Here is a 24,017-nt window from a genome sequence, read left to right as displayed (position 1 = left end):
TATTTTTAGAGCGTGTCTTTCTTTCTGTTGTGACGTGGGCTCATCCTTTATACTATAAACTTGTAACGATTACATAATTGCACAACGGCATCCTATTAAATATAACAGCTGGCTCCTTAGTAATTGTTGTGCGCTCCGGCCCCTTCATAATTGTGCTGGCCCTCCATAATTGTACTCCTGTAGTGCTCCTAATAAATATTCTCTGCTTGACCGTTACAATGACCGTGTTAATTTCTTTGACTTCTCTAGTTGAACAATAGCACCGGGTCAAACGTCTAGTGTCATGTCCAATTATCCCGTCAAGCGATAATGAAGTGTAATATATTAGTATGTAGGTAGGGATGACAATGGGTCGGGTGTGGGTCGCAGAGGGCTACATCCATCACCGCGACCCATCTTATATTTTCTCCACTCACCCCCACCTTCAACTCGCATCGGGTGGGCATTTTCAAAATCCACACACAACCCACCAGGTGCGGGTACCCACCACTTATCATCTTATTATTTTTTCAAAAAATAATATTTAAATTACTTACACATAATAAAATAATAAAATTTATTAGTGATACTAAAACATGAAATAATAGAAATATTTAAATATAATAACTAAATTGTTAATTTTTAAAAATAAACATAGTAGTTTAGATATAAAAAAATAGTAAAAAGATACACAAAATTATATAAACTTTTATAAATAACTATATAATAATACTTATTTTACTATTATATATATAAACACACACATATGGTGGGTCAGGTGAGGTTCTAAGTGAATTTTGTACATAGAATTCAAATCCAACCCGACCTATCGCGGATTTACTTTTTTAAGACCTATCTCGACCCACCACCCACAATCATCTAAAAATCTGATTCATACAAATTGAATTCGGATGAACATTCGCGAGACGGATTGAAATTGTCATCCCCGTATGTAGGTGACTAGGTGAGACATACAAAAGTAGATAGAGGAGAATCTTGTGAAAATGGAAGCCACCATTTAAATATTTGCAAATAATTAAATTATGAGGGGCCTAATCATAAATATTGTTTTTCATGTGTCTCCTTCCTTCCCCTCTCTCTGTGCATCCAACTCATTTTCTTTGCCTTTCCTTCTGAGACTAGCACAAGCAAACTCTTTTTTTCTTCTCTCATCCCCTTCCTAGTTTTCAAGAGCCACCCACAAATTTTGAATTAAAAAAACAACAGAAAATCCAGAGAAAAATCATGTCTTCCCCAAGCAAACGCAGAGAGATGGACTTGATGAAACTGTAATTTCTCTAATCAATTTGTTCCTTTTTTTTTTCTTCCCAATTTAAGTTTTACCTTAATCTTTATCTTATCTTTTGTTGTTTTTGTTTGACCTGAATTAGGATGATGAGTGACTACAAAGTGGAGATGATAAATGATGGGATGCAGGAGTTCTATGTTCATTTCAATGGACCCAGTGAGAGTAAATATACTCCTTCCTTATCTCAAGTTTCAATCTTTTTTCTGTTGGAAGTTGAAATCTTTGAGAGGTTTCCTTATATGGGTATCTCTTGATTATCTCATTGCTTTTTTGCTTATGCCTTCTTTGGTTAGTGTAATTTTTTCTGTCCATTTTGTTTGTGCTTTTAGGATTACTGAAAGAACTAAATTTACTGCTTCTATATATATATATTTGCAGATTGGTGTTAGTTTTGTTCTTGAAGTAAATGATTGAATTGAGGTGTTATTGTACTTTGAATTTGGGTAATGTTCGTTATGATTGTGGCAGGTCCTTATCATGGTGGTGTTTGGAAAATAAGGGTTGAACTTCCAGATGCTTATCCCTATAAATCACCATCCATTGGCTTTGTTAACAAAATTTACCATCCAAATGTTGATGAGATGTGGGTGACAAAATGCTGAATTCCTTCAGTTTCCAGTCAATTTTGTTCTTTTGAGAAAATGCTCGAAATCTAATTGATGATCGGTTTTCAGGTCAGGATCAGTTTGTTTAGATGTTATCAATCAGACTTGGAGCCCCATGTTTGGTAAGAGGCTTGTGGTCATCTATAATTGTTGAAATATTTCCATTTTGAAACTCTGCCAAATTTGTTACTGTTCATCAGTTGTTGTGTCTGATTTGGAACCATTTCCTGCAGATCTGGTAAATGTCTTTGAAGTGTTTCTCCCTCAACTTCTTTTGTACCCTAACCCATCAGACCCATTGAACGGGGAGGCGGCTGCTTTGATGATGCGAGACCGCACTGCATATGAACAAAGAGTTAAAGGTATCGACAATTTAAGATGTTTGGAATTTTATGTGGCATAGAACTTGAAAATCTGTCTTTCTTTTGAAGTTTCTGTACTCTTAAGAAATGCTACTTTATTGTGTTAGTGCAAAGGTGATATTGAAGACTCGAATAAGTAAACTGATTGTTTGGGTCATTGTCCATGGAGAAGAACATAATATAGTTTAGTTCCATTGAGTGAAATAGTTTCATTTACATTATGTTTGACGAGCATTGTTCTGATTGTCCAGAATACTGTGAGAAATATGCCAAAGCCGAAGATGTTGGAGTTGGCCCAGAAGAGATGTCCAGTGATGAAGAGTTGAGCGAAAACGAATATGATTCAAGCGATGAGGCAGTTGCAGGCCCAGTAGATCCTTAACCTCTGTTAACCGCTCCTATTTCCTTAACAGGCTGTCTATGTACATTATGTTGTTATTATATCCAAAGAACAAGTAGAACTTCACATCAAACTATTTATTGGGGAGGGGTGAAAAAAAGACCCTATCCTCTTATTAATTTCATGTTGATGTAAATACATTTACTTCTTGGTTCCTGCATTTGCTTGCCCATGGTGTGATCAAGAAAATATTCACCTAAAGAGAACAATTGTTCATTTTAAATATACCTAATGTCCAGTTACATATGATGAGCTGCCATGGACAAATTATACCATGGACCAGGGTCTACCTTGTATTGTAGGACCCTGGTCCAAAAATAACCTTCAAATTCTGTATCTATAGTTGACACATTCTGTACTTGCAGTTGATAGTTTATGTACCTGCAGCTATAGAAACTGTTAACTGTAGGTACAAAATGTGTTAACTGAAGGTACAAAATTTTTGTATTAGGGTTCACAATGCAATATTTGTTTATATGTACAGAAACTGTTAACTATAAGTACATAATGTGTTAGTTGAGGGTATAGAATCTTTGTATCAGGGTTCACAATGCAATATGAATCCTGGTTCATGGTATAACAATTGGCTGCTATGAGGGTGACACAACATTCATCCACCTTATTGTTTCAGAAACTACACAAATGTTGTTGTTTTGTCTTTGGTTCGACTTTTACCATCTTGAGCTTTAAACGAACATGAAACCATAGGGCTGGAGATATGCAAGTAACATGAGAAATCCAAACAGTTTAACAAAGATTCACATAAGTTCAGTACATTTTTTTATGATGATACAGTTTACAATCACTAGTCAACCGGAACTGGTTGCATGGCCTCGGCCTCAGCTCTCAGCTCTTGATACAGCACAGATGACAGATAACGCTCTCCAAAACTCGGGTGCACAGTCTGAGGTTTAAAGCAGAAAGGTGACAAGAATCAGGAAGTGTCGAGGTAAAATGATGAATCGTTTAAATTGTCAGAAATATAATGTTTGTTCATTGTTCATAGTTCATACCACGATGAGTTTTCCTTTATTTTCTGGCTTGCTAGCGAGTCTAAGTGCTGCTACTGTATTAGCTCCCGATGATATCCCAACCTGTATGATTCATGGCTTTGTTAGATGGATATCGATCTAGAAAATGCACTGTAGTTTAGGCATGTTCAGAAGCCATTACCATGAGCCCTTCCTTTAGTGCCAGTTCTCTGGCCATGTTCACAGCTTCTTCACTGGAAACCTGCAATGTATAAATAGAACAAACTTCATAGCCTTAATTTACATATATTTAGCCCATCTGGTGTTGTAAAAAACGAAAAGAAGATGATTATGTACCATCAGAACTTCTTCCATTACATCCATGTCGAGGATGTCTGGCTTGAATCCAACCCCGTTTCCAGTTATGTGATGGGGACCTAAAACAATACTAGTAAGCATTTTAGAATGTGTTTTTATTGAAAGAACATCTTTTGCAGCTTTGAAACCTTAACTCAGACATAGCCGCTCTGTTTGGCAGAGCTTATTTAGGAGCTTATAGCTTATTTTAAGCTACTAATAAGCTATAATACCAAACACTTTTAAGCATAATCAGCTTAACAGCTCTTCAGTTTTCAACTTCTAGCTTATAGTTTTTCAGCTTTCAGTTACTTTTCAGCTTTCAGGTACGTTTTCAGTTAGATTTGCCAAACATAGCCATAAACTCGACCAAATGAGTGTTGGCTTGTCATTCTAGTTCCTGATCTTAAGTGAACTAAGAAAGTATATGAACCGAAGATGAAAGTATACCTGGTTTGCCACCATTCAGTATGTTGCTTTCAGTGGGTTCAATTCCATATATCTGTCAAGGAACATGACAGAATAAACACGACTTCACATTAGCACGAGATATCTACGCTTAAGCAATCTCTAACTAATGCAAAGTTGTGAACTTGATTTACCTTAACATTGGGGTTTTGGGATTTCAGATACTGTCCAACACCAGACACAGTGCCACCACTTCCTATTCCCATAACAAAAATGTCGACATTTCCTTGAGTGTCTTCCCATATTTCAGGACCGGTTGTCTCATAATGTATCTGTTCCCATTAGCACAGCCCATTGAGAAACCAGTATAACCTAGTAAAGGTATTTTTTTAGCGGGATTGAGCACATACTTGGGTATTGACGGGATTAGAGAACTGTTGAAGCATAACAGCATTTGGCGTTGATTCCAACAGCGCATAAGCTTTCTTGACAGTTCCTCCCATTCCCTTTGTCGGGTCAGTGAGGACTAAATCAGCTCCAAACACCCTCATTGTCACCCTTCTCTCGATGCTTGTATAAGAGGGCATTGTCAAAACCATTTTGTACCCTTTCACTGCAGCCATAAACGCCATACTGATCCCCATATTCCCAGACGTAGGCTCAATCAAAGTTGTCTAAACCATACATTGTCAACACATAATTTATCAGTGTCGTTTGCTCAAAACTTAACAAACTTCCAAAAAGATTATGCTCCGGTTTACCTGTTCAGGCGAGATTAAGCCTTTCTTTTCTGCATCCAAGATCATTGCCAGTGCTGGCCTGATATCATAACACAGAAACATCATTAACATAGTACAATTAAGGACTAAACTTTTTGTTTCCTTTCATGATGAATGTGTGAAGAGGATAATATTACACACACACACACATATATATATATACCTGTCTTTGATGCTAGCAGTAGGTTGCATCATCTCTTGTTTAGCAGCCACATAAGCACCACACCCTTCAGTGACTTTGTTAAGATAGACAAGAGGTGTTTTCCCAATAAGCTGAAACTCACAAAAGATCCAAGTTTCTAAGTTCTCCTTAGCATCATGCATATATACATAGTCGTATATACACTGAAAAGTCAACATCAAATATGCAGATAACACTGACACACACAAAATTATGATAACAGAAAGATATACCTGAGAAACTTCAGGCTTGACGTTAGTGCCGGGGGTGTTTCTGGGCAGATCTCTGATTCTTTGAGCAAAAGAGGGAGAAGCAGAACCAGGCAGAGGTTGGGTTGTGAAGAATTTGCAGCTGTACTGCAGCATGGATGATTTTCTTGCCTTAATGAAGTTCATTAAAGCAGCCATTGATGAACTTGAAGTATTAGTAATGTAACTTTGGCTGAAGTTTTTGGCTAAGGATTGGTGCTCAGCAAAATGAAAACATAGGACATATACTTATAGTGATAGGAGCTTGGGAAGGGGTGTTAGAAAATTGCAGGGCGGCAGCTAGTCCCACCTTACTTATCATGCCTGTATAATATATGGCCATTTTTCTCTGTTGCCCAATCTTCTTTTTCCTTTTCTTGTTTATTATTATCATTTTATTTAATGAAACAGTGAATTATAGTCTTATTTGTTTGTTTTTTTGAATAAAATGAAGAGATAAACCAGCCGCTTGAAATAGTTGGTAAGCATACTACTAATGTAACTGCAAATTCAGAATGTGCCATACTAAAGAGTTTTGAATTCGACCTTCCTCAAAAGCCGAACTATGTGGGCGCTACCCAGGTACATAGATGAAGATACTAAATGTTTTTTTTTTTTCATTAAAAATAAATAAAAACTCTTGAGCCACATATTTTTTTGAATAAAAGTCACTATTGTAACTGCAAGTCTGCAATGCAATGTCAAAGTACACCATGTTAAAAAGTTTTAGACCAAGCCTTTTTTTAGTAAGAAAAAAATTGTGGACGTTGTTCGAGCCGAACATGAATTAGTCTCATAGTGATAGAAATATCAAATGTTATGTATAATAAATAAATAATAAGCCCCATGACATGATCTAGTGGACAGAGTAATACACTTAAGACTCGCTTCTGCACCACAAACAATCTAGAGTTGGGTTCCTTGTGTGCATTTGGGTGTGAGTATCAGGATATAGTTTGTGAAGTCAATAAACTGCGTTATCAAAATAAATAAATAAATAAAATGAGAAGATGATAATGGTCGGTATCATAATGCAAATTAGCCAAGGTGACAAAAGATCGCTACTGGTGGTGGTTTGGTACCAAACGGGAGTCGTATCTGTCTATCCTCTATTGCAACAGCGACATGAGGACTGGCCATTTCAGCCTGCAAACGGCAAATAAAAACTAGGACGAGATTCCGTGCCGATTGAGCAAAAGTGCAAAATCTTTCCAATATAATTGGATGTTACAATAATTTTTGGTTGTTATCATTCGATGATAAAAAAAAAAAAAATAATAATTACGTTTGAAATTATAAAAATATACTAAAAACAATATAGTACAATATTATATTTTAAATTTATTAAAAAATGAGCCATCGTTTTCATTATTGTAAGATCGTAACATGTTTTTAAAATTTTATTTGCTCACTTTATCGTCTTATTATTTGTTTGTGGTACATTATATGATGTGAGATTTTTTTAACGCATTCATCGTGAATTAACTCATTCGCTATTTATGTAGGGTTGAAGTGTGGGTGCCTTGGGCTAAGTTTGATTTTGCCTTTGACACTCAAGGTATTCATACATAAGAAAAGGAAAATTAAAACACTTAAATAGGTTCCTAAACGTTATACGAGAAGTCAATTAGGCATATGAAATTTTAAAAGTTACAATTAAACTCATCAACATGTTATTTTATTATATTAAAGTCCACAAATCTGTTAGTAACCTATAATAGTAGGTCACTAGGTTTTAGCGAAACTCCAACGTGCTTGAACGATGCTTCGGCTACTAAATCAAGTGATCGGTATTCGCCGATGGCGACTAGCAAATTACCTTCTCTGGTGGAAAAGGTTGATAGGCAATCGCCTTTTGCTGGAGAAGACAAACTTGCACCATTTGGTGGCCCACTTCAAAGGCAAATCGGTGATCGTCAGTCACCGAGTTAGTAGTCGTTACTTGTCAGAATCTTAGTGACATGCTATTACATATTATCACTTACCTATTTTTTTTAATTTTAATATATCAAAATAACATGTCGATGAGTTTAATTATAACTTTTAGAATTTTAAAAGTTTAATTAATTTCTTGTATAAAATTTAGGGGTAAATTTGACCATTTTCCTATAAGAGAACAAATTATTGTATGTGACTTACATTTACGGGCCGGTTCCCTATACAAATAACAAAGATAATGAAGTGCCAATAATGAGCTATTTACTGGGCAATTTATATCCTACACCACGGCGTACATTGCACTATGCGTCCAGATGCAAAACGACGTCGTTTTAATTATTTTTTTTTTTGAAATTTCCCGTCCTAGTGAATGGCAGTAGACTTTTCTTTAAAAAAAAACCCGCTGTTCAAGAATGTACATAATGTTATACTTGAATACACATAATGTTATACATGAATACACATAATGTTATAACAAAATATACATACTCTTTTTAAAAGATAATACACATAATTTAACATAATACATAATAAACATAAACTTTTAACATAATACACATCAACTCTTAACATAATACACACAAATTTTCTGATTCAGATGTACATAATTGTATAAAAACAATGTACATAATTGTATAAAAAATACACATAACGTTGTGAACGAATACACATAATCTCAGCAACTTCCTACCGCGCCTCCCAACACGACCCCAAAACGACGTCGTTTTGGGAGGCGCGCGGCGCACAATGCTATGTGCGCCGTGGTGTAGGATATAACGATTGTATTTACTGGTAGCCCAAATTATGCCCACTTATTATTGGGCTTTTCTATATGGGTAAGATATTTTACTAGCCCATATTCAAGCTCCCGTTGTTAACTAACACAAGTAACCGAACCAAAGTAATCAGAACCCAAACTGACACATGGCAGGAGACACGACATCCTTCACCATTCACAGCCGGTAGTCATGCTACTTTCACCACGAGCCTCAACATGACACAATCACCGGCTACTCCGGTTCCTCTATCTCTTCAATCTTCAAGTCTTCATCCGATGTCTCAATTATAAAATTCTCTCTCTCTCTCTCCTCGTATCTCTCTTTTTCCGATCGTTCTCACCGGAGCTCTGGTTATCGCCGTGATCTCTCTGCTTTCTCTTCTGTAAGTATTATGGCGTGACTTTCTCTTCTAATCGGATTCGTTTCTATTTATGATTGAGTTATTTGATTAGATTATTTGGTTATTTACTCGAAAGGTTCAACCTATGGTTGTTTGCCTTCCGATTTGATATTGGATCTGTGCTGCTTTCGTCTTTATGGTTCTATCGTTGAAGCTTTTATAGGTTGGAATTCACACACGGTGGCCTATGTGCTTAGCCGTGTTGGTATCTATATCTCATGTCTTTTACAGTGTTGCTATTATTGAGCTCTTTCTCTTGGATTTGGAATCTCATCTAAATACTGTTGTTGTTTAATAATAATAATAATAATGATAAAGGGTTTGGTGGAGTTGTTTCATGCCATTTGATAGCTTTAGAGGAATATCCTATATTAATTGGAATTTGTTTTAATTATATGCATATTTGGTAATCACCGCATAGATATACCTTTACTTATATGTGCTATTTACATTTATATTGTATGTATATTTGAACAATTAAATAGGTTAGATAACAATCTTTTCATGAAAATGATACAAACGTCATTGTTTAGGCAAACTGCCAAACTGGAGTGGTGTTTCTGAAGGTTGATGTTCTTTGCCTAATCTCTACATGGACATAGTAAAGCAAAAATGTATTGAAATTACTAGGTGGGGAAAGAGGAGAAGCGTCTATATTAATTTTTCACCTACCATAGATTTAAGTGCAGAGACTGGAGCTCACAGTTTTCCACTTCTAAAATATAGTCTTTGATACTTTTGCAATTGTTATTGCTCTTGTGGTTAAGAGGTCAATCAAATTATGAGGTTTATTCAGTGTCTTAATTTTATCTGAATTGGTGCATGTGAGGAATAAGGTCTGTGCTACTCTTGCAATCTTTTCATGTTATTGCTTTTGGCTTAAAATGTTTACCATATTACATGCTTTATTTTGTAAATCTTACTCTAATCTGAATTATTGCATCTAAGGGCTGTGAAACTCAAATTTTCTCTCAATGGCAAGTAATGAGGAGGTCGAAGAGACAGCTCCTCGTGGAAATGAGTGGGAGGTTGTATCCCTTACAGCATCAGCATATGCTGCTGCTCCTGGTAAACAGGCTGATTTGAATGACGAGCATAAGAGTAGTGCAGAGTATGAAGCTGAAACTTCTGATGCCATGTTTATGTCTGGTCACTTTGTCTTTCCACCAAGTCAGCATGAAAATTTGCCATTGGAACCAGAGAACAATCAGATCCAGACTGAACAGGTTGTTAAAAATGAGAAATTTGTAACTGAGGGAGACCGTACAGCAGGTATGAAGTTTGAAGAGAATATGAACGTTAAAGGATTTGGCTCGTCAGCATTTCCTGGGATTCAGATCTTTGATGAAAATGGAAACATCTTACCCATTAGTGATGCGGAGTTCAAAGAAGATACAGCAGCAAAAGAATCAATTAAACACAGCACTGCAATGCCTAGTTCCTTGCATAGTGAAGAACACATGGCTGGATCAACCATTGTTGAGGAAAACATTGCAAGTAATTGTCCATTAGAACCTTTTGAGCAAGGATCAAATTCAGGTGTCTCAAATAAGAATAAGCGTGATGATAACCTTCCTTGTCAAGCTTGGTGGAAAAGGCAAGCTGCCTCTCTTGTTGCACATGCTAAAGAGGCAAATACATTTTGGTCAATCTTTGTTGCTGCTGCTGTAATGGGACTTGTGATTCTTGGTCAGCGGTGGCAACACGAGAGGTGGCAAATCTTGCAACTGAAGTGGCAGCATGGGCTCCATGATGAGGTATATCAATTTAGTTTACAAATAAAAGATGCTGAACGTCTTAAAATCTTTCTAATGGTGTTAACTGTGAAGTTGACCAGTTATTACTTAATATAGAAAATCAATGACTACTTCTATTAAGTTCCTCTCCTCTCATTTTCCTCCAATTTTATTTTGACCCATTTAATCTGAGCATGATTTCTTTTGTCACTCTTTGGTATTCCTCTTTTTGTTATTAACTTTTATCTTTTTCCTCAGGTTCACCCTGAATAGCTTGCTTAACCTAACCCATAGGGATAGGGAAAATTTTAAAAAATGAGTTGTATACTGAAAACTATTTTATTTACATTAAGCTATATTTAGTTCTACTCAACATGTCCTGTAAGATTAACAAGGGACACTTATAATGTGCTTCACTTATCAAGTGGATAATTGAAGTATGTACACTATAATGTTTAAAGTTTAAACCCTGTGCTAGTGCTAGTGTGCTAAAGATTACTCCTATGAGTGGCCAATCTTCATGAAAATAGAATGGAAGAAAGAGTTTTCCCATGAGTGGCCAGAAAGAACTGGCCTGAAAATGAAAGCATTATATATACTACCTGATGGCAATTAATCTGGGTATAAAGATAGAGTATATCCTACGGTGCATTGCCACTCAATTTGGCATTGTGTGAATTTTGCTACACCTTTTACCTGGTATATCATGCTGAATATTACTATTTGGGTTCTTAAGCTATGTTGTCAGTTCTTGGACTTCCCTCTTCTCTAACTTGTGACGCTTTTAATTGTACACCTCTACAGAGGATTGGCAGGATGCTTGGTCCCTTGTCGCGACTTAAAGACATTATTGTTGGCGGTGACCGCAGGGGTTCCTTCCTCAAAGGGAGCAGCACTTCATCACAACATTAAAGGCAGGAGGGCTAGAGCAGCCAAGGCAGGGAAGTGAATGTGATGTGCAAGTTTGTTTGAGTGGCTCTAATTTATGTTCTACTTCTAATGAGTAGACAACTCCTGTAAATACTTGCCTTGATATTACTCTACAATCATATTGATGAATTTTACGATTATTTTCTCTGATGGATTGCCATTGTCACTTCAGGGATAAAATCTCACAGTATTTTTTATGTTTATTATTAATTCCATCTTGTCAAAAATCAAAATTTTGACAAGCTGAAATACCAATTTGTCCAATGATAGTTTTCATCGTGCTTGAAAAAGTTACACGGGCAATCGTGATGTGTTCATCAAGCAGTATTTTACTTGTCAATACTCTGATGATATAGAACTATGGCTTTATTTAGTCCTTGTAGTCTACTAGTGTGTTAATTTTGTGGTTTTTTTAATGCTAGTAACAAAGACAGGTATCCTAATGTGCTTGTATTAATACACTAGCGTCTTATATCCCGTGACTGCTAGCAAAACAATTTTGAATTGGCCAATTAGTTACGTCCCGACTATTAACAAAATAATTTTAGATTGGTCAATTAGTTGAGCTATGTCCCGAGATGAAGTACCATTCATTATATGGTCCATGTAAAAGAACCAAATTTGTTTACTTCCCTTTTCAAAATACATTTTCCATTCCAAATTCAAACTTGTTGAAGCTAATGCAAAAAATCAAGGAAAAGTTCTTTCTGCACATTGGTAATGCAGTTTACCTACCACCTCTCCTTCTTAGTAATACTATCTGAAGCATCAACTGCTAAAATTTCGTCTCCATTTGGTATTTCTATTTTGGCAGTTTTCTTGGAAGAGTTTATCATATGCTTTAGCTCTAAAAATGGTCCCAATCAGTTCCGAGTTCTGACTGCATTTTACTCAACTTTATTACCTTTCTGTCATGCATCACCCCAAAAGAGAAGTTTAAAAACTAGTGCTACATTTGGCTTAAGAGTTTTAAAGTTTTCATTCTGACATGAGATGTAAACCAGCATTACCAGTAATAGTTTATCCAAGTTCAGTCTACCTTTTATCTGTTAGATGTACACTTAACCACTATAGGCTAACTTCAAGATTTGCTAAATATGATTAAGGTCAGCATTTGCATAACGAGATTAATTCAGATTCAGCTCAAATCGAATCTTATAGTTAGATTAACAATTTGTTTAACAACAGCCCAATCCTGAATCAAACATTGTAGTTGCATTAGCAATCTGTTTACCAATTGTCGAAATTCATCTTAAATATTATAGTTGTATTAGTAATCCGCTTACTACCTACCTACCCAAACTGTTAGGTAAAACAGATTATTATATTGCCCCACATACAAGAGTTTAATTTTTATATATCTTGATCATAATCAAGTACATATGGCAAATTATAGCAATATTACCCCAACCTGCAAATCTGCAATTAAGAAGTTTGACTTGGTTATTACATTTGTCAGTTACTATACTAAAAACACACACAGTTAGTTGTTCATCTCTTCTTAAATTCTGGGTTGACCTTGGGTGCATTAGATGCAGAGGGACTCGAATTCCCATTCAGCTAAGGCCATTGTATTCTGCTCACCATATCCATGGCTGCAGCATAGTTGACTTTCGATATGATATTTCAGCTCCTGCAGATCAGAAGAAGTTCACGGCAGTGGTGACTATTGGCTCTCTGCAGCGCCCAATTCAATATGGTCAAAAGTCAGCCACTGGCCATGGTTTTCTGATAATGTTTTTACTCCTAAATTGTCTTTTATCATATTCTATTATAGTCTAGTAGTATAAGGATAATATTGCAAAAGAGATATTGAGTCACGTAACTTAACCTATTGTTTTGAATGCTGTTGGTGGGTTGTTCACCAAGTACTAACCAGCTGCATATTTCATAACAACATTTCCTTCCCTCTTTTCAACACCCTCAAATTATATAAACTACGTCTTACAATCGCGTTCTGTCTCAACTAAAAGAGCTTTATAGATTACAGACCTATTCTGTTTCAACTAAAAGTCTGAATTGATAGTTAAAAACTGGAGGAATCTTGTTCTCCCCACTACCCAGAGTTTCTCAACTAATCCCATTCAATACCCCCTTCATTGAATGCAGAAATTTAAGGAGCCAGCGCCTTTCCACTCAGAAATTAGTTGGGAAGAGAGAGGAAAAGGTTTTTCATTTTTTTTCCTTTTTTTTTTTCCTTTGAGAACCCAATGAAAGGGTTTAGGTACTGTGGATTCCATGTTATATGTGATTAAATTCACCCCTTTTTGAAAAAGAAAAAAGAAAAAAAAAGTTGAAGATGGGTGGGGGTGTGGATGCATTTATGGTGGTGGCATCTGATGGTTAGAGGTAATATAAGTCAGTGAGGAATGGTGAAATCCAAGAAACAGTCTGGCCTTAGTAATTGCTTCTTCTCCCTTTTTTCTACCCTATAAATCCCCTCCACTCTTCCCTCTCTTCTTCTCACATTCATCTTTTTCCTCCATTTTTTTTTCACCATTTTGACCCTGGGTAGTGTCCGTACAATTTTCCCTTGTTGAACCACTTGAACTACCCACACCCACCATTCCTTTCTTCACCCACTTCATTCAATTCCATTAGATTCTTTCTCTTCTGAATCTCCCTGATTCTTTGAAACCATGGATTTGGCCGTGGCTTTGTTGTTGTTCAGTGGCGTTACATGTTATCTCTTATGGTTCACCTTCATTTCCAGATCCTTAAAGGGTCCCAGAGTGTGGCCGTTGCTGGGGAGCTTGCCGGGGTTGATCGAGAACGCGGAACGTATGCATGAGTGGATCGCCGACAACCTACGCGCCTGCGGCGGCACGTACCAGACATGCATATGCGCCGTGCCTTTCTTGGCCAGGAAGCAAGGTCTCGTTACAGTAACATGCGACCCCAAGAATTTGGAGCATATTTTGAAGAACCGGTTCGATAACTACCCGAAAGGTCCGAATTGGCAGTCCGTTTTCCATGAACTTTTAGGGCAAGGGATCTTCAACTCCGACGGGGACACGTGGCTGTTTCAGAGGAAGACGGCGGCGTTGGAGTTCACCACGCGGACGCTCCGGCAGGCGATGGGGAGGTGGGTGAACCGGGCGATTAAACTCCGGTTCTGTCCGGTTCTAGAGACGGCTCAGGTCGAAGGTAAACCGGTGGATTTGCAGGATCTGTTGCTCCGCCTCACGTTCGATAATATCTGCGGGTTGGCGTTTGGAAAGGACCCGGAAACGCTGGCGCCGGGGCTGCCGGAGAACACGTTCGCGGCGGCGTTTGACCGCGCCACGGAGGCGTCGCTCCAGCGGTTCATCTTGCCGGAGGTGATTTGGAAGGTGAAGAAATGGCTGCGCCTCGGAATGGAAGTTAGCCTGAGCAGAAGCTTAGAACAGCTGGATGAGTATATGTCGAGCATCATTAAAGCTCGAAGGATCGAGCTCCAAAACGACAACAACAACAACATTAATCTCCACGACGATCTCCTCTCGCGATTCATGAAGAAGAAGGAATCCTACTCCGACGACAAGGTTCTGCAACACGTGGCGCTCAACTTCATCCTAGCTGGACGAGACACGTCATCCGTCGCCCTCTGCTGGTTCTTCTCCCTCATCATGCAAAACCCTAGAGTCGAGGAAAACATCCTCCGCGAAATCTGCACCGTTCTCGCCGAGACACGCGGCGGAAACTTCGGAGACAAAATGTCGGCGTGGCTCGACGAGCCGTTGCAGTTCGAGGAAGTCGATAAATTGGTGTACCTGAAAGCCGCACTGTCGGAAACTCTCCGCCTCTACCCGTCCGTGCCGGAGGACTCGAAGCACGTGGTCGCCGACGACGTGTTGCCGGACGGGACATTTGTTCCGGCGGGTTCATCGGTAACCTACTCCATATACTCCGCCGGAAGGATGAAATCCACGTGGGGAGAAGACTGCTTAGAATTCAAACCGGAAAGATGGTTAACCCCAGACGGGACGAAATTCATAATGCAAGATCAATACAAATTCATATCATTCAACGCCGGTCCAAGAATCTGTCTAGGCCGGGACTTAGCCTATCTACAAATGAAGTCCATAGCCGCCGCCGTGCTCCTCCGGCACCGCCTATCCCTCTCTCCCGGCCACCAAGTGGAGCAGAAAATGTCACTCACCCTCTTCATGAAAGACGGGCTCAAGGTAAAAGTCCATCCCAGAGACCTAACACCCATCGTCTCCGCCATGAAAGACGATCATAACAGAGCTCCGGCCAGCGTTAAATGCAACGGCGTTAATGAGGGAGGTACAGAATCAACAGAAGGGTAATTAAGGTTGTTGGTAAGGTGGTTGGGAGGATTTAAGGATTGGTTTGGTGTTGATTAAATTGTGGGTAGAAATGGTAGCTGAATGGGATTTAAGCATGAATGAATTGAACCGGGTTTAATGGCGTATGGATCTGACAATGGGGAGAGGTGTTCACATGGAGGATTAATGTTGTGGCGAGCTGTGAGGAGTTAAGGTTGGCTCCTCATCAGACATAATTCTCATGAACGTACATCTCATTCATTAATATTGCAGACAGGGGGGTTGGACCGAGTTAAGGTTGGGGAGACAATCCTCAAATTTTTCTGCGTGTATTTACTCTTCTATTATTCTTTTTTCTTTTTCCTTATTTTATGTTAAATTATTCTTATTTTTCTTGGCATAAGATTACCCAAAAAATTCTTTGTACCTTTGCTTTGTAATATTATTTTACGTACTACTATTGGGTATGTTGATTCTTTCGTCTTCCTTGTATGTCAGTCTGCAGTGTTAGCTTTGTTTATTATAGGAATTTGCAATTTGGGTCATGGTATGGTCTAGCCAAAACTTTATTTTACTTTAATAAAAATATGACTAAATGAGATTAAAGTAATAAGTATTGTAACATAACATCAAGACTAAAGTAATTAGCAATGTAATGTAATAGTGAGATTAAAGTAAAAATCTCATGGGAATAGCCGGTCCAGGTACTATGTGTGTTTATGTGGGATAGTTGTGCTGTGCATCCGTATGCACTATGCATGGTGCATACGGATGCCAAAACGACGTCGTTTTATTAAAAAACGCGCGTCTCTCCTTTAAAAAAAATTTAGGTTCGATTCCCAGCAACAACATTATATTGTTCATTCATTCTGGAATTTTAGTTCATAGATTATGGAATTATAGTTCATTGATTATGGAATTATAGTTTATCGATTATGGAATTGTAGTTCATCGATTCTGAAATTTTAGTTTATAGATTATGGAATTTTAGTTCATTTATTCTGGAATTTTTAATTCATAGATTAGATTATGGAATTATAGTTCATCGATTATGGAATTATAGTTCATCGATTATGGAATTATAGGTAATCGATTATGGAATTTTAGTTCATATGTTGTTGCTGGGAATCGAACCTGATTTTTTTTTTTTTAAGGGGAGACGCGTGTTTTATTAAAACGACGTCGTTTTTGCATCAGTATGCACCATGCATGGTGCATACGGATGCACAGCATAATTTGCCGTTTATGTGGATGCCATGGTTTTCACTGATGTTGGTGGTGCTTATTTTGGTATTTTCGTGATGGATAGTAATGGGGAGTTTGTGGCAGCAAAAAATGACCATATTCATTCGTTGTTTAAATGATGCTCATCTGCCAGAATGTCTATTGCTCAATGACACATCTCAGGATCGTATGTAGAACGACATTTTAAAATAGTGTCCATTCATTATGTTTCTAAATCAGTGAATAAGTTTGCTCATGCCTTGGCAAGAGCTACTCGTTTTCAGACGGGTCCCTTTTGTTAGTTAATTTCGTTTTCTTCTTGTATTGAACATTTACGTTAATGAATGTTATTTGGTTTTTAAAAAAGTAAAAATCTCATCATCATAATTAATTCAAACCGACTTTTAAAAAGTTCACATCATATGTCATTAATTAAAATAATCTTTTTAAAAGTTGTCCATCACACATTCACACTAGATTGTGAAGTCCAAGTCTCATCCAATGACAATCAAGTCAGTCAAACCATTAGTTTGAATTAAAAATGATCTTTTAAAAAGTTATATATCGCAGTTAAAAATGATCTTTTAAAAAGATATATATCGCGCCCAATAGTCAAGCACTCAAGTCCAACAAGAATTAAGTCAATCAAACCAATGTAGGGTTTTGAAAAGACTTTTGAGTTAGAGAAGACCAACATCAACATTATACTTCAAACAATCTTTTAAAAAGCCAACAATCACACTCAATAATCAAGTCCAAGTCACACCAAATGATAGTCAAGTCAGTCAAACCATTATGAGGTGTTGAAAGGACTTTTGAGATATTAAGTTAAGAACTATAAATATGAATCAAACCCAAAACAGGGCAGAATGTACTCAAAATTAAAAGCTATGGATTGCTACAAGGTTTATCCTTCATAGACCCACAAGCTCTTGGCTCACAAGAGCCTCTCAAAGTGGAAGAGACAAAATTTTTGTCAGCATTTTGCACAGCCCTCTATTTGTGCTTCCCATTGAAGTTCAATCTTGAAACACCATTGCATCTTTGGTTATGTTGATGTTCTTAGCAACATAGGATGTTCATACAACTCAATCAAGAATTCTCTCCCCTGTTGAAAAGATGTTCCATACTAATGTGCCTACGATGTAGAGCGCGACTGCAACTTTGAACACGTCATCCCATGATCCTGCATCACATTCAACATTCATCGTGTCACGCAAAAATTAACTGTCATTTAATCCACGACATTCAGAAAGGCAGGCTGTTATTTAATCCACAACATTCATAAAGGCAGGCTGTTATTTAATCCACGACGTTTAGAAAATTATGTAGAAGATTGACGAGCAGATTTATTGTACCCTTTTGTAGTATGTATCCGGTTGCAGCTGTTCCAAAAACACCGGCTAAAACCCCTGCTGTATTCGATAGTCCTAACAGTACTCCCTGCAGAAGAAGTATTTAGAGCTACGTCATAAATGTCCCAAAATAAGTCTCAACAGCAACATAGAAAAAGTAATTTAACATTAGTTTTGGAGCCAGGAATCTAACACTTTGGTACCACATGAAACATACAGGACTAAAAGGATGAGAAAGAAAAGCACCGGTCAACATGCACTAGAAATAACTTACAGCATAACGGGGTCCGATGTCCTGATGATTGGAGTAGAGGCCAGACTGAGAGAATGCATCTGATCCCTGAAGGAGAAGATCGGACAAATAGTCAAAGTTAGGAAAGTTACAAGAACCTAGTCAAGCAACGTATTATTGAGATAGTGCAAACCTGACTGCACGCCATGCACAACACTGCTAAAGCAGGAGTCTTTACGTGTTTAAGTTGGGTAAGGAAGAAAGCAGGGCCTAGAAACCCAATTGATTGCATTATCTGCAAATTGAGTCCGTATGAGCTATTAAAAGATATTGACTACTGGACTAAAAACTGCATTACAAGGTTAGTAGCTTCTCTATATGTATATAGATATATGTGAGAATGATATGGAGTCCTTGCCTTGCGGACTGATGTTATGGAGAATCCTTTGCTCACAAGTGTGTCTGCAATCCAACCGCCTATATTTGCACAGATGGCCATAGTAAGCCACGGCAATACACATAATAGTCCAGATTCAGTGAGGTTGAACTTCAACACCTATATAAACATCCATAGTTTATCAGAAAATGAGTTTAATTTAACAAATTGCCATGAGATCAGTTCCAGAATTGGCTGGTTCAGATTCAAGAAGTCTGGCCAATGGCCACGGCTATGTTTGAAAACTGCATCATTTGATGATGATTGACACAACACAGATATACAGCAGAAAGTTAGTCTAGTTATATTATCTTTCCAACCATACTTTTAAGGATGAGAAATTAGTGTTCATCCTTAGCTTAAAAGTAGAATCATCTATCATGCACTTTATTAATGATGAGAATGCAAATGGGAACATAAACCCAGTTAGGAAAGGCCACATTTTTGCTGATGCTGCAGCTACAGGATGTACCTGGTTATAGTATGTAGGCATCCATGTCAGAAGAATAAATGTTCCCCAGTTATGGCAAAAGTGGGAGATAATGAGAGCCCAGACAGGTGCCTTTGACAAGATTAGTTTCCATGGGATGTTGGTCACAGGTTCTTTTGATATGCCTCCACCCATGATCAGCTTCTTCTCAGACATACTAAGTCCAGGATCCTCTTTGGGAGAGCTGTATGCCTGCAGAAGCAAAATACTGAGGGTCTCAAGAAAACTCTTGCATAAGATGCCATATGGTATAAAATGAGATCATACACTTGTATAAAATGCCACTGCTGTGATCATACCAAGCTTTTATAGTTTGTCTTAGACCACATGTAGGCTTCTAAATGTAACATTTATCAGAAAAGATGAAATAAAGTAATAAGAACATTGAAGAATAAGAAAATATTTACTTTGCTTAGCCAAAATGCAAACCAGATGCTCCCAAGGGAACCAAAGGAATAAAACACTGATGGCCAGCCAAACTTCTGAATCAAAATAGGAGACACGGCTAAGCCTGTGACTGAACCAAGATACATGCCACTATATACTAGTGCAAGAGATCTGCTTCTCTCAGAGACTGGAATCCATTTTGACAGTAAATTATTCATAGCAGGCATAGCAACACCCTGAATAGGAGAATATCCCACATTAGGAACAAGAGACATTTTGCAGTTATTGAACAGTTATAATAGATAACTTTTGGTTATGTGGCTGACCTCTCCAATACCCATGAAGGCGCGCATGATAAGCAAGAAAGGAAGCCCAATTTTAGCAGCAATGGGTGTTAGAATAGTTGCAATAGACCACCAAACTACTCCAAATCCTAGCACTACTTTCCCACCAAGTTTATCTGCCCAAATCCCTCCAGCGATCTAGACAACAGAATTAGACAAATAAAAATGAAGTATATAGGCATGTCTAGCAGAAGATTCTTAAGGATAGCATACAAAACATTTCAGAAAGAAATATAAGCTTTTAGTTTCAGTACATATATGATTAAATTCAATTATGGATTAAGAAAGAAAGTCTATGGTCATCAGTTAATTTAATGTCTTTGCTTCTCTGCAATGTCAACTCTCATTAGAATCCACAAGCAGTGAAACTTGAATAGTGTATATCAAAACCATATCCCATAATGAAACAGGTTTTGACAAATGCTTACTATAATATATATAATGAAATTATTTATTCTCGCAAACAGACTGCTTGACTAGATACTGCCAGAATTAGAGGAAACCTGTGTGAGCAGATAACCCCAGAAGAAAGAAGACTGAATGAGGCCGACAGTAGCACTGTTCCAATTGAATTCCTTTGACATAGGAAGAATTGCAATGCTCATATTGACCTAAAATCAATTGAACTGATCAATTCTTGCATCCCAATATGGCAAAAAGATGATTTCACGAAGATTGATATTGAAAATTAAAACTCAAGAACTGCAAAGGAGACTTGATAATTTTCTATTTTAAGGGAATAAAAGAAGTATATAGCGATATTGTCACGATTTGAGATACAAGTCAAATTGTAATTGTGATATTTCATAAGAAAGTCACATCAAAATGCAAAAAAAGAGAACACTAATATTAGAAAATCAGACTTATAACCAGAACAAAAGAGAGGCACTCACTCGATCCATGTTGCATAACAAAAAAGCAGCAAAGCAGAGCAATACTATCACCCATCTTTTTGGGAACTGCTCCCACCAAGGCTTTGCTTGCTCAGCTCCATCTATCAGTGCAGCTTCTCCATCTGGAGACACAAAAGACTCCAATGCCCCTGTTATGCCATATTCCTCAGATTTAAAGTCAGCATGTGCCCTTCTTTGAACACCATACTTTATCTTCTGGCTTTGTTTGTTAAAAAAACAAAGATTATCCAGCTTCCTTGGTTGGATCCAACTGCTCCCAGATGAAGTAGCTGCTGCTTGACAGCATGTACATCTTCTCAATCTCGGACTAGGATTGATGACACGAAGCTCTATGCCTAATTGGCTAGGTTGGCAGCCTTCACCTTGAAATGGCAATGTTGATCTACATGATTTACCATTTGAGACATCAGAGATATATATGCAGCCAGAGCATGAGTACCATGGCACTATGTACATACCGCATAGCAGCAAAGCCCACTCGCACCCCGCCATGAATACTTGTACACCTTTCCGCTTGACTTGTTATGCCTGGGAATGGAAATATATTAATATTCTACCTAAATGCACTAGTAGACAATATTTGTAATTATACACGTCTGGAGCACATTTACACAATCAAATTGCACGACTTTTGAGTTGGAAAATTTCTGTATACACACATATATTTTATCAAGCACAAACAGGGAAAAGCTTCAAGCTTAAAAACTACAACCACAGATTGACGAAATTCACACTTCATAAACTGCCAACATCTGACTCGAGATTATAACAGGAACGGTGAATCTACACTCAAAGCTCAAATTTTCTAGCTGAGAATAACAACAGTAAACGAAAGTTCAGAACCTGCAGCACGCCGGCACGAAACTCAAACTCTCACACAAATTCAATGGCTATGTAATCGAAATTCACACATGCAAGCTGCATATACACGCATTTCGCTACACGTACATAAATGTACGACCCATATACATGTGTAGAGCCGCAAGTAATACCTGAGCCAATAAAAGAGCCGAAATTCCGGTGGGAAAGAACGGAGCCGATTGCCATTTTCTCCGGCGACTCCAAGCTGCGCCGTATACGTACGGTAAAATAACGAGCTCCGGCAATTGAAGGCGTACGTGAAGCTCTCACACCATTAACAGGACCTTTCCACCTTCTGAAATTCTCAGTCTCTCAAAGAGGATAAACGGAATTTAACGAACAATTATTTTTTTCCCTTAATTTTCCGGATAAATGAAAAATCCCCCAGAGACGTTCATAAAATAGATGGTAATAAAGGGATGAGAATCTGACACGTGGACTCACCTCACTGAATGCCCTCCATGCTTCGTAAAATTACCTCGCTTTTTTTGACTTGCAAGAGAGAGGAGAAGAGAAACGGAAAGGGCGTTTTGGGAATTTCTGACGGAAACTACGAGGTGCTCTTTTACCGAAAAGCCCTCAATCCGACATAAGAGCAGCTGTCAACGTAGAGTCAGGCCGAAGGGTAGGGAGGAGAAGTCAAGATAAAGTGCAAAGAATTATACTATATGTACTCCAATCTTACTTCTTAAATTTTACTTTTTGACGGACAGTGAGAAGTTATTTTAGAAATTGCCTTGTCTTTTCTCATATGAGGTATATTTATACATGTTTTGAGTCTAGAGCCCTACAAGTATTACGAATCTTAAATTGTCTCTTATGGGGAGTCTTGTTACATTGAAATATTAATGCGGAGAGTCTTTGTTACATTCGAATAATAATAGCTAGAGCCCTATAAAGAGTAAGAATCCTAAATTGTCTCTTATTGAGAGTCTTTGTTACATTGACATTAATAATACCTAATTCTATTATACTATAAATAATGAGTTCAATCCTTATCAAATTTTTGAGTTACTCTGTATTATACCATCTATAAGTAAAAATTAAGAGTAGAAAATATGAGTAAAAATATTATTTTGCCAAGTGCAAATGTTTTTACGCCTTTTGGTATTGAGAAAATTTGAACCGTTAGTTTTATATGAAACGTGGAATATTTTATCGTGGGCAATGAATATTCTCTGCCCTCTTGGTGTATATACATACACGGATGAATATAATTTCTATTAATTAATTAAATTTCAATTGCTTTCTGATTTAGAAAGTATACTATTTTCAAAGACGCTATTTGACATTATTATATGTACTAGTATTTTTTATTCGCGATGCGCAAAAAATAGGTGCCCAATATTAATACATTATATTAAAATTTTAAATTTATTTAGATTTTAGATATTTAAATTATTCTAAATAATAATAATAATAATGTAAATCATTTTTATAAATTTGATATTTATATGTTATGTAATAATTAACATATAACTCAAATATATAATGTGTATATGTTATTATTAATGAAGAAGATAAGAAAATATATGGTGGATGCATGTGCATGGTAACAATAGTGGAAAAGATAACGGAAGTTATAACGGTAGGGGTATGTTTGTCCAAAATATTTTAATGTACAACCTTTATAGCATAATGTACAAAAAAACTTAACTGAAAAAACGGACATAAATCAGGGATATAACTTTCATTCACACTTATTATGTTTTTAGATTACTTTAAACCAAGGAACTTGTGATTTACTGGTACTAAGTTACTTACTTTTCTATGTGGGAGGTGGTGGATTTGAATATCAGTGAAGGCGATTACGGTGACATTTGAGCTAGTAGCTCACTTGTTATTATTTGCTATCATAGTTAAATCCTAACTATCATTTAAAAATATATATATATATATATATATATATTTAGTCCATGATTATCAAATTTCTATCATTTCAATCAAATTTTTAACGAATTTTAACTGAAATCTCTTACATGACAATTATGTAAGTTATTTGAAATGATATTTTTATTATTTAAATTTGAGTAACATATAGATATATATCCTACAAGTTTGAATGTAAAATTGATTAAAATGACTAAATGTACCAAATATTTGATAATTATGCAGTAAAAA

At 37.0% G+C, this 24,017-nt stretch overlaps 5 protein-coding genes across 5 annotated transcripts; 3 read left to right on the top strand and 2 right to left on the bottom strand.

Moving 5' to 3' along the window:
• The first annotated feature begins 1,050 nt into the window (after positions 1-1,050).
• Positions 1,051-2,897, top strand: LOC109184883 (ubiquitin-conjugating enzyme E2-23 kDa-like). The gene is made up of 6 exons (XM_019334935.1): positions 1,051-1,268; positions 1,371-1,450; positions 1,757-1,871; positions 1,963-2,015; positions 2,127-2,255; positions 2,507-2,897. The coding sequence occupies exons 1-6, from the start codon at positions 1,225-1,227 to the stop codon at positions 2,635-2,637; spliced, it is 552 nt and encodes a 183-aa protein (XP_019190480.1). The 5' UTR covers positions 1,051-1,224; the 3' UTR covers positions 2,638-2,897.
• A 469-nt stretch (positions 2,898-3,366) lies between these two features.
• On the bottom strand, positions 3,367-5,919 carry LOC109184868 (bifunctional L-3-cyanoalanine synthase/cysteine synthase 1, mitochondrial-like). Its single transcript, XM_019334930.1, has 10 exons — positions 5,585-5,919; positions 5,334-5,443; positions 5,153-5,210; positions 4,802-5,065; positions 4,586-4,723; positions 4,434-4,485; positions 3,984-4,063; positions 3,829-3,888; positions 3,669-3,749; positions 3,367-3,559 (listed from the first exon to the last, which is right to left on the bottom strand). The coding sequence occupies exons 1-10, from the start codon at positions 5,756-5,758 to the stop codon at positions 3,461-3,463; spliced, it is 1,116 nt and encodes a 371-aa protein (XP_019190475.1). The 5' UTR covers positions 5,759-5,919; the 3' UTR covers positions 3,367-3,460.
• Positions 5,920-8,571: 2,652 nt separating this feature from the next.
• LOC109184859 (ATG8-interacting protein 1-like) lies at positions 8,572-11,658 on the top strand. The gene is made up of 3 exons (XM_019334923.1): positions 8,572-8,698; positions 9,665-10,473; positions 11,257-11,658. The coding sequence occupies exons 2-3, from the start codon at positions 9,691-9,693 to the stop codon at positions 11,362-11,364; spliced, it is 891 nt and encodes a 296-aa protein (XP_019190468.1). The 5' UTR covers positions 8,572-8,698; positions 9,665-9,690; the 3' UTR covers positions 11,365-11,658.
• Positions 11,659-13,683: 2,025 nt separating this feature from the next.
• Positions 13,684-16,168, top strand: LOC109184819 (cytochrome P450 86A8-like). Its single transcript, XM_019334869.1, has one exon. The coding sequence runs from the start codon at positions 14,022-14,024 to the stop codon at positions 15,672-15,674; it is 1,653 nt and encodes a 550-aa protein (XP_019190414.1). The 5' UTR covers positions 13,684-14,021; the 3' UTR covers positions 15,675-16,168.
• Positions 16,169-17,582: 1,414 nt separating this feature from the next.
• Positions 17,583-22,256, bottom strand: LOC109184812 (ascorbate transporter, chloroplastic). Its single transcript, XM_019334858.1, has 12 exons — positions 22,028-22,256; positions 21,494-21,563; positions 21,015-21,417; positions 20,625-20,732; positions 20,104-20,259; positions 19,798-20,013; positions 19,373-19,582; positions 18,883-19,020; positions 18,658-18,759; positions 18,507-18,572; positions 18,236-18,320; positions 17,583-18,063 (listed from the first exon to the last, which is right to left on the bottom strand). Exons 1-12 carry the CDS (start codon positions 22,080-22,082, stop codon positions 17,966-17,968), a joined length of 1,707 nt encoding a protein of 568 aa, XP_019190403.1. The 5' UTR covers positions 22,083-22,256; the 3' UTR covers positions 17,583-17,965.
• Between the last annotated feature and the right edge of the window lie 1,761 nt (positions 22,257-24,017).

This window comes from Ipomoea nil, unplaced genomic scaffold (assembly GCF_001879475.1).
Source record: "Ipomoea nil cultivar Tokyo-kokei standard unplaced genomic scaffold, Asagao_1.1 scaffold0188, whole genome shotgun sequence".
Taxonomy (NCBI): Eukaryota; Viridiplantae; Streptophyta; class Magnoliopsida; order Solanales; family Convolvulaceae; genus Ipomoea; species Ipomoea nil.
Note: the sequence above shows the minus strand (reverse complement) of the source record. Positions and strands in the feature narration are given on the sequence as shown.

Bases quoted from the DNA above. Each gene is read 5' to 3' on its own strand.
- LOC109184868 (XM_019334930.1), bottom strand. From the start codon at position 5,758: ATGGCTGCTTTAATGAACTTCATTAAGGCAAGAAAATCATCCATGCTG. The intron at 4,724-4,801 runs GTATGTGCTCAA...TAATGGGAACAG, and splicing joins CTAATCCCGTCAATACCCAA to ATACATTATGAGACAACCGG. The intron at 3,560-3,668 runs GTATGAACTATG...TTTAAACCTCAG, and splicing joins ATAAAGGAAAACTCATCGTG to ACTGTGCACCCGAGTTTTGG.
- LOC109184819 (XM_019334869.1), top strand. From the start codon at position 14,022: ATGGATTTGGCCGTGGCTTTGTTGTTGTTCAGTGGCGTTACATGTTAT.
- LOC109184883 (XM_019334935.1), top strand. From the start codon at position 1,225: ATGTCTTCCCCAAGCAAACGCAGAGAGATGGACTTGATGAAACT. The intron at 1,451-1,756 runs GTAAATATACTC...TGATTGTGGCAG, and splicing joins TTTCAATGGACCCAGTGAGA to GTCCTTATCATGGTGGTGTT. The intron at 2,016-2,126 runs GTAAGAGGCTTG...CATTTCCTGCAG, and splicing joins GACTTGGAGCCCCATGTTTG to ATCTGGTAAATGTCTTTGAA.
- LOC109184859 (XM_019334923.1), top strand. From the start codon at position 9,691: ATGGCAAGTAATGAGGAGGTCGAAGAGACAGCTCCTCGTGGAAATGAG. The intron at 10,474-11,256 runs GTATATCAATTT...ACACCTCTACAG, and splicing joins AGCATGGGCTCCATGATGAG to AGGATTGGCAGGATGCTTGG.
- LOC109184812 (XM_019334858.1), bottom strand. From the start codon at position 22,082: ATGGCAATCGGCTCCGTTCTTTCCCACCGGAATTTCGGCTCTTTTATT. The intron at 20,260-20,624 runs GTTTCCTCTAAT...TCTGTTGTCTAG, and splicing joins GGGGTTATCTGCTCACACAG to ATCGCTGGAGGGATTTGGGC. The intron at 19,583-19,797 runs GTAAATATTTTC...TTGCTTCTGCAG, and splicing joins TTGCATTTTGGCTAAGCAAA to GCATACAGCTCTCCCAAAGA.